The sequence below is a fragment of the Anoplophora glabripennis genome, unplaced genomic scaffold (assembly GCF_000390285.2).
Source record: "Anoplophora glabripennis isolate ALB-LARVAE unplaced genomic scaffold, Agla_2.0 scaffold1219, whole genome shotgun sequence".
Taxonomy (NCBI): Eukaryota; Metazoa; Arthropoda; class Insecta; order Coleoptera; family Cerambycidae; genus Anoplophora; species Anoplophora glabripennis.
The window spans coordinates 87,146-98,974 of NW_019417308.1; the positions used below are offsets into that span (position 1 = coordinate 87,146).

General features: G+C 31.9%; 4 protein-coding genes across 5 annotated transcripts in view; 1 reads left to right on the forward strand and 3 right to left on the reverse strand.

Annotated features, from left to right (window-relative positions):
• LOC108914592 (dnaJ homolog subfamily C member 17) overlaps window positions 1-2,031 on the forward strand; it is a 4,727-nt gene extending 2,696 nt beyond the window's left edge. Inside the window, exon 5 of the mRNA XM_018720434.2 lies at window positions 1,774-2,031. Within this exon, the coding sequence (XP_018575950.1) occupies window positions 1,774-1,980 (207 nt within the window). The 3' untranslated portion in view covers window positions 1,981-2,031. The remainder of the gene's footprint in view (window positions 1-1,773) is intronic.
• A 2,564-nt stretch (window positions 2,032-4,595) lies between these two features.
• Window positions 4,596-5,363, reverse strand: LOC108914593 (the record flags this gene model as incomplete). Its single annotated transcript, XM_018720435.2, is given in 1 exon segment — window positions 4,596-5,363. A coding segment is annotated over 1 exon segment (350 nt), but the record flags the coding sequence as incomplete, so codon positions are not given.
• A 34-nt stretch (window positions 5,364-5,397) lies between these two features.
• Window positions 5,398-6,988, reverse strand: LOC108914594. The gene is made up of 2 exons (XM_018720436.2): window positions 6,714-6,988; window positions 5,398-6,538 (listed from the first exon to the last, which is right to left on the reverse strand). Exons 1-2 carry the CDS (start codon window positions 6,897-6,899, stop codon window positions 6,020-6,022), a joined length of 705 nt encoding a protein of 234 aa, XP_018575952.1. The 5' UTR covers window positions 6,900-6,988; the 3' UTR covers window positions 5,398-6,019.
• A 1,057-nt stretch (window positions 6,989-8,045) lies between these two features.
• On the reverse strand, window positions 8,046-10,030 carry LOC108914591 (dnaJ homolog subfamily C member 8-like). 2 transcript variants are annotated; one of them, XM_018720433.1, is made up of 4 exons: window positions 9,859-10,030; window positions 9,481-9,801; window positions 8,906-9,142; window positions 8,046-8,780 (listed from the first exon to the last, which is right to left on the reverse strand). In XM_018720433.1, the coding sequence occupies exons 1-4, from the start codon at window positions 9,904-9,906 to the stop codon at window positions 8,691-8,693; spliced, it is 696 nt and encodes a 231-aa protein (XP_018575949.1). In that variant the 5' UTR covers window positions 9,907-10,030; the 3' UTR covers window positions 8,046-8,690. The 2 variants fall into 2 exon arrangements, with proteins under 2 accessions (XP_018575949.1, XP_018575948.1); XM_018720432.2 differs by having other exon boundaries at window positions 8,048-8,749.
• Window positions 10,031-11,829: the final 1,799 nt, after the last annotated feature.

Below are 11,829 nucleotides of genomic sequence, written 5' to 3' on the forward strand. Positions count from 1 at the left end.
AACATTGATGTTAATGTTTATGGAGAAATTTTTTGAATTTAGAACAATATTTAAGTAACAACTTCTTAAAACTTTTTGACAACTGCACAATAATGTATTGTATGTATGTAATGTAACAGATTTCAACTTATAAAAGTCTTGTATTTGAGTATAGCTTGATATAACAAATATTTATTTTGACTACATTGGAAAGAGATAAAGAATATGAGATTTCGGCTTTTAGAATCCTTAAAAAACCATATTTAGGTAGGTTTCGTTAATAGAATTAAATATTTAACAGATAATTGATAATAAATAAATTATTTAATTTAGTACCACATCAAACTCTAAAAATCAAAATAACTCTTAAACGCACAGGAATTTCGAAACGGAAGAAGGGACATTATTTTTGTTAAACTGTATGTAGATAATGAAAATAACAGTTTTTTTTTAAAATAGTCATTGGCGTAGAAGTTCTGTCTAAGAAAGAGGTTGAGCACCCCCTCCACTCCGTCACTGTGCAAGTTTTTGAACATTCTTATCGCTTGTTTTATGCCACTTAATTAATAGACATTATCTCCCAAACATGAAAAAAATCTAAGCATTCGTTTATAAATTATAATGAAAATTCGAGAAAAAAAAAATATATTCAACACCCTGTATCTCGGAAACGAAGCCTTCTACGACATATGTTTATAGGAACTTTTCTTTTTAAAAACTAGTGTTCTATCTCCTGTTAAAGTTTGTGTACAAAAAACTGACTCACCCTGTACATTTTCCATTAATCCGAATTTTCCAGTACTCCGGCACTCTTAGGTTTTTAATGGTGCCGGATTAGTGAGATTATACTGTATTTTTAAATTGAGTAATTAAAAATACTAGTTTTTTGTCCCTTGCATGTCTAGCTTACTCTTTGAGGAAAAAAATAAAATTATATTCAATTTAATTTCATTAATAAAATAAAATAATAAAAAAAAACAGAAAATTTTATTTTAATTAAGTACTCAATCTAAAAAATAATACCTATCGTACTTACAAAAAAAAGTGGTCTGCTCAAATTTTTCTATAAAATATCTAGTTACCATAGCTAGTTACCATACCATAGCATATACCAGTGCCGCCCCTGGAATAAATAAATTAAATCTAATTGCATCAAATTAGCCACTTATTACTAAAAACTTGCTAAAATCGGACATGTAGTTTTTGAGATATTTGGAAACAAGTTGTTTGTATTGACTTTAACACCCTGCATCTCTAACACGAAGTTTTAAACCATAAAAGTTCATATGAGCTTTTATTTTTGCGAGTTCTATCACTTATTAAATTTTCGTATCTCGTAAGAAAATTATTATTCATATTTTAGAAATCTTAGATTCTTACAAAATTGCATAATATACTCCTTCGTGCCTATTTAATATTGACTGATGGCTTATCCAATTCATAAATTAAGCATACCTTATACTCTTCCTAATCAAAAGTTGGTGGGAATGGGCATAAGACAAGATACTAGAAACTTTAAAAAATATTTTCGTAGACCCAAAAGTAGTGCTTCAAACAACTAATGAACACATAATTACTTTGCAGCTTAAGCACATTTTAAAATTCTAGTAACGCCGGTGCGATCGGCCTTAAATAATGGAAAGACACTCGAGTATTTTGAGAAAATTGACATGCTAATGAAACTTTGTGGCTTAGCTTAGAAGTCAGTAAGAATTTTATTGATTTAATTTAATTATTTGAATACTTATTTGTTTATTTATGTGAAAATATAATGTATAAATATTCTTTCTTTAGGAAATGGCGGTAGACTTTGAAATTGGATTATCGTCAAATCCACTTAAATTGCAATGGGTGGATCCCCTCTCGAGAAGTACAGGGACTTCGAAGAGTAGCTTAATAAAAGAATCTGATTTCGAGAGTATTACTTTGACAAAAATGAGACAAGCTGAAGAAAGAAAGCGTTTAATCGCTCAAATGATGGCAGAAGATGCGGAAATCTAAATAAGTTGTACATTTACTTAATTTAATTTAAAATAAATTATTCCATTGTTTTTCAATCATTTTTGGCTACACGCCACAAGAGGTTATTCTTCATTACAGTGGGTATATAAAGAACAGTGGCAACAATGGTCTTGTATCATTTTAATTGGTGTCATCGTCAGACGATAAAAAATATTTTTAAATGTGACGATTTTTTTGAACTGTAGTATATTTGCGTTTAATGCACTTAGTAAATAGTAAGAGTTACATTTATGACGTTAACGTCGATCTAAAGACAGATTACAGTTCAACTTATTTGGCGAGACGGCAAAAGTGAGAGAACACAAATTACAGAAAACGTAACATCGAGTGGTGGGAACTAAAGTACAATCAGGAGGGAAAACGAAAATGGGTAAACCCTTAAGTTCAACACAATTTACATAAAGATACATTTATTTATTTATTAACTTGCACTACCACTCGATATCGGTGCCTATTAAGGGCTCCATGCCGATACAGCCATCCCTGTGTGAGCACGCGGTAGATCTCGTTATTATCAAAGCGGCCTTCAAAGTCTCCAAATCTGGAGAACGACTTTTAATTTAAGAAAAAATGGCTTTATTTTATTCACAAAAATTGAAATATAATACATTTTTCATAAAACATGGGGATTATTGGCCAAACCACTCATTTATTTGGACTGAATTTAAATATCAATATCGGTATAAATATAGTAAATAGGAAAATCTTTGTTAATAGTATAATAGTTCTGACTAAATTTGAGCCACCTTGTGTGGTGAGACTTGGCGAGAGGAAAATAAGATTTGCCTCCTGTGAATCACAATGTAGTAACTTCGAGAAGTTCTCATGGGCGAAACACTCAACACTCGTAAAATTTAGCATAACTCATAAAGATCGCGGATCAAAAGGAAACCTGGGAAGTGGCACCGGTAGATTGCCTAGTAGTAACCTCGCGAACTACATTTTTATGAAGAATTTGTAAACTTTAAACCAGACTCAACATGGTCTGAGAAGGGAAAATTTTAAGTCAGGCAGAAAGTAAAATCAAGCTTGATTAGAGTACAGTGAAATCTCTCTTGGGTGGACACCAACGGGACCGACTAAAAGTGTTCCTTCAAGAGCGGTGTCTGCCTAAAAGAAATACGAAAAAAAAATTGTTTTTAAATGAAAACTGTAATTAAAGAAATTGGGACATTTAAAACGTATATGTACAGAGTGACCCATTTGAAAGTGGGCCACCCTCAACATTTTTATTTATGGAGTGATTTTGACGAAATTTTTTTTGAAATGTGGAGGAGGAAAGGTGTATTTTGGGGCGAAGTGTTTTTTCCAGCCTCCGAATGTGATCTAGTAGGCCTTAGTTTTAAAAACAACTGGACGCCGCTTGGCCCTAAAATACAGCTTTCCCCCCTCCACACCTCAAAAAAAATTTTTGTCAAAATCACTCCTTAAATAAAAATATTATGAGGGTGGCCTGCTTTCAAATGGGTCACTCTGTATGTAAATGTTTTTAAAATAAATAAAAACTTAAAACTTAAGGAAAAAATAAGGATTTGTTATCTTACAAAATATAATGGAATATAGTATACATAAAATGTCATTTTAATGACGCAAAAATTCATATATTGTTGTTTGTCTTCCTCTTTTTCTTTAAAATGGCTTCCAGAAATCATATTTCTAATTTGGAAAAAAGCTCCAAAGACTCGGTATCTCCGTGATCTTCGGCAAAATGTTGGATCGCTGATTAGTTAGGATAATAGCTTCACCATAATTTGGGATAGCCCCTGTTGGTACTGGAACCTCATCGACGTCAGAATCTTCTGTATTTCAACTCGATTTTCAATTTCTAGTCCTGAATCTGGATCTTCAACATACAAATTTTTGTCCAAATTTTCATTCAGTCAGTTCCAACAAATTCTTATTTTTGGATCAGATGTAACATCCTCAGTTAACTGATCTTCACTTTACATATTTTCATGGTTATATCCTGCTTTATAGAAGCAATTTTTAACTGTTTTCTTTTTTGTTTTTTGTCCGTTTTAAGAGAATATTTTCTTGTGTCCGCGTCCGTTCAAGAGTATCCGTCCAAGAGGGAGTTAACATAATGCAAATTATATGAGAGTCGGTCGGGACCATGAGTAATTGTCGGTCCAAGGGAGGTGTCCGTGTAAGAGGGCAGTCCACGAAGGGGAATTTTACTGTATATATGTACGCAGTGTTGCTGAAACTTTGTTGTTTTTTTTAGTAGACAGTTCAATCTTTAAATTTATATTTATATTTTTATTGCCTATTTTGCGACACTGGTGCTATGAGGCATAACTAGCATTGGGCCGGTCTATTGTAGTTTTGTTATATGTACTTATTTTTTTTCTATTACTTACAAGGACTGAAGGTAAGGTAGTCGGATTTTTGTAATTTTTGATATTTATGGTATGTGTAGTTTGGACCTTGAATAAGAATTTTCCGAAGTAGTTCGACGCAACGTTCATAAATTACCAAGATAATCGATTTTGAAGTTTTACCTGACAGTTAAATCCACTAGATGTGACGCATTCTTCAACTGGGAGCGTGGCCTAATAGGGTGTTTTCTATATACAAAACCTTGCCTAGAACTGTATTTTAATACATAGTATAACATGTACATAAACACCTAAAAGAGTTTACATTACCTATTTCATAAGAATTTTCTAAATATTTAATAATAAATACCTATATAAAATTCAAATTTCAAAACGATTTGTAAAACATCATCTCATATAAATGGCGGATGGTCTATGTCAAGTCATACGACAGGTATATACCTGCCTTGTATTAAGTTTTGATTTGAGAATTATTATTACAATTATTCTTAAAAGCTTATCAGGCGTTTTGTGATTAACAGTGATTGTGTTGTACATTCGCAAAACAAGAAAATTATTCTTTCTACTCTTAAAATCTTTCTATATTTAAATCTCGATTTAATTTTATAGTTATTTGCAAAGAATCGATGTAATGTGATATTAAAGCCTGTTGAACTTATTCATTCTTTAAATATCATTTTATAATCGAGGTTTGTAAATTAATTAGAGCACAAGTAATAACAATAACACTATCTATATGAGGCACTAAATTGTGATCTACTACCGAGTAAGGTTTTAAATATTGAAACTCTCGAACTCGACGAATAACTCGTTCTATATGTATTCGTAAACCAGCTATACGCTTAGTTTCAAGTACTTCTAATTTTGTAGGCTTCTCTGCACTGGAGACACTAGGAGGTCTAATTAAGTGGCAATTGCGTTCATGTAATAATTTGGCAATATCTTTGAATCCTCTGTCAGCCATCACACCACAGCCTGCCTTAAGAATTTGTAGGTAGCCACTGTCTTCAACTAATAATGAATAAATGATAATAATAAATAATCACTTATTCTTGCTCCATATCCTTTTGATATGAAATTTATAAATCCGTCTGGAGTTGATGAAATTAAATATTTTAATGTGTTGCATTTCTTGTATTCAGACCATGTAAGGGCCTGTTTAACAGGATCAGATGGTTTTTCAATTTGAATTTCTAAGCAGTCTATTATAGACTGCACATTGCTGTACCGTGCTCTTAATGCAATAGGTAGCAACTGTTTTATCTTACTTTTTTCCGGCCAATATATTAGTGTTCGCAAAAAATGTTCAATGTGCACTAAAGACTTTTTGAATATCTTGGAACAGTTAGAATGTGACATTCCGAATAAATCCCCTAATCGTGAAAAAGAATCGTTTTAGTATTATTTTCATTAGTGTCAGAAGCACACTGTCGTTATTTAATTTAGTTTTTGTGTAAAGCAAATCAACAAAATGGGGAAACCATTTATCGGGTACACCTATATATCTTTTTGGTTTGCTTGCGATCATAGTTCTGGTTACATGCAAAGCTTGCTTCTGTTCATCTTTTTTGTCTGTCAATAACTTTGTTTTGGTAATATCAGTATCAGATGTAGCTGTATAGACTGAGCTGACTGAGGCACTGGATTCCGATTCTTCAATTTCACTACTTGTTTTTGACTCAATAAAAATGGCTTTTTTTAACAGATCGAATATTTTTTAGAGGTGAAGTAGAAACATCTTTTGTCCTAAATTTTTCTGTCAAAGAAGTTGCATGGCGCACATCAGGTTTAATTTTGCATGACACACATTTACTACGAACATGTGGTTTCGCCTGTATACCCACACTTTTAGCCTTCCCAATTGCTTTTGTATTTTCCACAATATATTCATCCCTTTCTAACCTGGCTTGACCTGAGCTTGTACTGGGCCCATCAAAATCCATTACTGTTGGTAAAAATTCTTGTTCAACATTTCTCTGTTTCTCCGTTTCTGTTTCTGTTTCTCTTATTCTCCAGGTTATAGCTTCTTCTACTAACTGTTTTCTTTGTCTTTTTAAAACAACAGTTCGCTGTGGTACAGATGCAGCTCTTTTTCTGTCTTGTTGGCAATCAAATATATGTGGAACCACGTCCTGTTTTAATAAAATTTTTCCTCCGATAAGTTTATAGCGAACAAAATTTTCCATATCTTCTTGAAGCTAAAAAAAACAATAATAAGTAAAACATGTATACAATAATATATAAGATTATACATATTTAAATAATATATCATTAAAATATTTATTTTTAAATTTTAAAGCAATAAAAAAAGTTTGTTAATACAAATTAACCTCAAAATTTAGAACATTGTCCTTAAGGTTGATATTTACTTACGTTAAAATGATCCTCGCAACAAAAAAAAGTTGATTTTGATTTAGGAACATCTCGCCTGGCTGCTTTAAACCATTTAACTTTGCGTGAAGAATTCTGCGGGACACTTATAAATGTTTTATTAGGGGCACTTATTGAAGTATTTCTACATCCGGGCACAAAACACCACTTATTTTGTGATTCGTACATGTCTTACTTTTTGTATTATATAATTATTATTTAAAAAAAAGTAAATAAACTTGGCAAAATCTCAATAAAAACAGGAGTAAATAAAATAACCTCAACAGGTACTTGTACTTGGCTTTGTTGATATGAGTTTCTACGTCACAATAGTCTAGGCCAGTGTTGCCAACTAGAAAATTAAGAATATCGCTACGCAGTGTTGCCAACTGTGACGATTTTTCGTCAAAGTGATGATTTTTTAAGGAGAAAAATTGCTATTGACGAATTGACGAAGAATTTACTCTTGTGACGATTTTTCTTTCGAAGTACATTAGTGGACATTAATTTTCATTTATAATATTTGTATTTCATAAAAAATGCCAAGAAATTGCATTGGCAATGACAAATTTGTTAGAGAGAGATTGAGTGAAAGCAGAACAACTTTATCAATTGGTTCTGTATCTGGCATTTTTACGCCTTTGTTAAAAAACCATCCAGCTATTGATATAGAAAAGAGAAGATGGAGAAACCACTACCTTATCATTTTGATGAGGATGAAAAAAATAAAATGAATGAAACGCCGGTTATTTAATTTAAATAAATTAAATTAATTGAGTTACACATTACCTTTTTGTGCAGTTTTTACTAAAGCAATTTTTAAGTAGTTTTAGGCTTAAATATCCTTCCTTTTTATATAACTATAGGAAAAGTGGCTTTAATTTTTTGTTCTATTTCAAACCGTTATTATTTGTTTCAAGTTTATATATTTTATTTCTTTTAATAAAGTGATTATAGCGGTTTTATTTCAAATTTGTTAATCTGTTTTATAATCCGTTTATATAAACAACATGCAGTAAATTTCAAATTTGCAGCGGGTGACAAAATGTGACGAATTTTAAAGATTGTCATGAAGAAATTTACGTTCTAGAGGTTGGCAACATTGTCGCTACGTCACTACAAAAATTCCACTACTCTCCGCCCCAGCCAAGTCTTTTAGTATTTTAACTACATCCTTAAAACCAAAGTTGAGTTTAATAAACTCGTTTATTTGCACCTCAGTAATCTCAAGTCGTCATAATCCACAAAAAGAAATGAGCTATATTTGATGCACTCTAAAATTAAGGTTTGAAAAGGTAAAATTAAAATCTACTGAGAAAATAATTCTATTACAAATAAGTATATGATAAATAACTTAGATACTGATTTTAGTTCAAAATCACACAATATTAATTCCAATAATCACAACGTTTTCTAGTGTTTTATTTCTCACTTTACAACAACTTAAAACTACAAAATTGAAAAATATATACATTAGTTACGAAAATATTCTGCCCAAATAATTTTATGAATAAAAAGAGAAATAATAATGTTAAAAAACCACTTCTCATTTCTGTTCATATCAATTTAAGAAATTTTCCTATTCTCTTCATGAAGGTCCATTTTACTTCAAAAAAATGCTTGAAAACCTACCCCTTATTAAGGGATAATAGGGGTAAAGGTACACTGATAATTAACTTCACAGGAGAGTTTTGTTGCTAGATTTGAACTCTTGTAATAGATATGAACAATGATTGTATAACTACAGAGTAAAAAAAAATTGCATAACGTAATCTAAAAATAACAATTCTGCTTATTTAATTGCTATATATATAGCAAATATATAGTCCTTCTAATAAAGAAATTAAAATCAATTTCCTACACAAGAAACAGATTGCTATACTCCAATACATAACAGGACGGGCTGTCGTGGTCTATCTTGTCTCTGGTTTGTTCTTAGGTGGCCTGAACATTTTGATTTTCTTATTGGACTTCTTGCCTTTACTCTTCGTATTGGCTTGAAATGACTGCCAACTTTCTACCCTGTTTTGACGAGATTCCTAGAAACCCGTGGGATATATAAAAAAAGAGCTTTTACATTCCCATGAATTATTAGCAAGCACAAGAATTTAATTTCCAAAAAAAATCCATAAATGTAAATTATAGAAACAATTACTTCAAATGTTGGCTCTTATTTTCGCCCATAAATTACTAACCTCGAAGTTCTTCTGCCACTCTTTCTGTGCCTTGACCTTCTCCTCCTCCTCTATTTCAGCCTCTCGTTTCCTTTTCCTCTCCTCTTGATCCCGCTCCGCCAACTCCCTCCGTTTGCGTTCCATATCTGCAAACAGTTTCATTGTGAGGACATAAATGGCATGTTTATATTTGGCGGGGTCATCTTCGGGTATGCCATCTTTTCCCTCTTTTTTAGCTTTTTTCCTTTTCTCTGCAAGCTAAAGTCCCATTTTATAGTCAAGTTTGTATGAAATGTGAATAATTCTGTAGAATAATCAAAATTTCATCTACACATTAGTAATATGGATACACCAAGAACCTCTTACAGGGTATTTTTATTAGTTTAATGAAAAAATACCTCGAACAAAATTTAGATTTTTTTAACGGAATGTTTTTATATTATTTTATATTATATATATGTCTGTATCTGACAATGCAATTTGGGTACGGTGACAAAATTGCTGGGATTTGTAGCTCCAAAACCATGCGAGAATTTTACAGTCAAAATAGTTTTTCTAACCTAACGAATCTAACCGGTGAGACTTCAATGGCTTACCATCAAATCTGTGCGCCCAACAGCTTCTTCAATGATATCAAGACACTTTTTCCTTGTTTCTTCATTCTCCAATGTTTTCCAAGCTTTATTCACAGCCTCAAACGCCTGCTGAGCTCGATCTGGGTCGTCCTGATTTTTATCTGGATGGACTAGAATAGACAGCCGTCTGTATTTTTTCTTTATCTCTTCAAGTGAGGTATCAGGTTCTACTTGCAATACATCGAAAGGATTTAAATTTCTGTAAGTTGAACCTGGTCTTAACAGTCGTTCAATCTGCTGTTTTGGAGTTAAGACAGAGTCCCTTTTTTCTATTTCTTTTACCTATAAGCATGATAAATTGTGTAGAATTAGGTGCATTATTTGTACTAATCATCTCACCTCGGTATAGAATTCATTAAATTTCACTTCATTTGCAGTATTTGCCATACTTTAAAATTTCTTTTATAATTTCTACTGATTATTAATTTACCTAAATTATCTGAGAAATGTAGTATTTATACTTCTGAATACATATCTTGTAAACATATCAATTATCAATCATATTATGTCACTGTCATCTGTCAATAAATTGGCAATGGCAATTGACAATTGACCTAGGCAGGCTCTTAAGATTTTTTCCCAAATAGAATAATAGAATTAAATAGGGTTGTTGACTATAAAAACAAACCATATACAAATTGTTGTTGGTACAAAGATTTTATATAAAAGAACCTGCCTGTATAGTCAAATTTTAAATATATGACAAATTAGTGGTAGAAATCATTTATGAATTTTTATGTTACTTAAAAACTAGTCTGACGTCATAAGGGGCAATTGAACAAGAAGCTAGTAGCGATCCTATTGCATAATTTTGAAGAAGAAGAAAATATATCAAAATTGTCCATCAAACCCTGTTACCCTGTTTCCTGTTTTTTAAACAAAAGTGACAGTAGTGACACTAGTGACAGCAGTCTATCAATTAAGAGTATTTGTGATAGTTATTATTAATTTCCTGATTGTAATGGATTCAACAAAATTTAAGTGGTGTTTTGTTCCACATTCCACATTCCACATAGCCAATTGCATTATCTCCATAAGACTCCCGAACTGCACTATAATTTTCCGTAAATAAATAGGTATTTATATTTATTATTTATATTATAAATAAACACAATAAAATCATTCATTAAATATGTTAATCCTTACCTGACTGCTTTTATACCTCTGATTTCGCCAATATTAAAACGGTCGTCTCTTTTTAAAAATTCAATTCATGATCATAAAAATATCAATTTTCGGTAAAATTTGCGAAGTAGCTTTCACAAATCCCGTTTCACACATTCTGCTTTAATTCTAAGGGAAGGAAGATATTAAATGATTATTACTAAATAATAATTTTACTTAATAAAGGAATTCGAAGATTAAGGAAAATAACTTGTAGACTTGAAAATATTTTATGCGACAATGTCACTGACAGACTGACACTACTGATAGTGTTGACAGAGCATCTTCTTCCTCCAATTTTTTTCCTTTACGCAATCATCTACCATGTGTAGATGATTTCACTACAAGGTACCCATTATGACATCACAGCCGTTTTGAAATACATACAAAAAATCAGTTTTAAATAATTATTTTAAAACTGTTCCAACGCATTTCTCAATCTCTAATTGTGCATACACACTAATTAGTACATGTAGAATTATATTATCTACTTTTTGAAATTTGGTCAACAACCCTATTCCTCCTATCCAATTTAGACTGTGATCAGCGAATGGTCGGAGAGCTCCACGGATAGAAGTATGTGGACCGCTCACGCTCAAAGTCGTTCACCGGACAAATATTTCGTTGATCAGCTCACAGATTTTTATTAGCGATTTCCATTGATGCACTGAGTGCGCATTCAGTGTATCTCCATCCTGTATTATCTACAGTGATAATAAAAGATGGAATTATACTCGGTGCGAACTCAGAGTGAGTCAATGGAAATCGCAATATATATACTTAGAAGTCTGTGGGTCAGCCCAATCAGCTGATTGGGAATACTATGTGGGGAATATTTGACAGGTTTTAATCATGATACAACCATACAGGTCATAACTTTATTGTATCATGGGTTTTAATACAGTCAATACAAGCCGGTTCAGCGAATTGTTTGACTAAAGAAAAAACCCTGGTAAAGGCACATACTTCTAGATAGAAGTATGTGGTTAAACGTTCCATTATTTGTCTTTTCCTGAAATCTGTTTCATTTTGGAACAGTGATTAGAAATTGGTTAACCGCGCGCCATTATTCTATGGCTAGAAATTGGCCTCAATGATTTGGGATCGAGGGGGATTATCCCTCTTTATCCTGCCTCATCTCGTGTA

What these genes read in the sequence shown, in the direction of transcription:
- LOC108914591 (XM_018720432.2), bottom strand. Translation starts at nt 9,906, where the DNA reads ATGGCAAATACTGCAAATGAAGTGAAATTTAATGAATTCTATACCGAG. An exon ending in TTAATGAATTCTATACCGAG is followed by an intron (nt 9,802 to 9,858) that starts GTGAGATGATTA and finishes TCATGCTTATAG; the next exon opens with GTAAAAGAAATAGAAAAAAG. An exon ending in TTGGGCGCACAGATTTGATG is followed by an intron (nt 9,143 to 9,480) that starts GTAAGCCATTGA and finishes ATGGGACTTTAG; the next exon opens with CTTGCAGAGAAAAGGAAAAA.
- LOC108914594 (XM_018720436.2), bottom strand. Translation starts at nt 6,899, where the DNA reads ATGTACGAATCACAAAATAAGTGGTGTTTTGTGCCCGGATGTAGAAAT. An exon ending in GTTGCGAGGATCATTTTAAC is followed by an intron (nt 6,539 to 6,713) that starts GTAAGTAAATAT and finishes TGTTTTTTTTAG; the next exon opens with CTTCAAGAAGATATGGAAAA.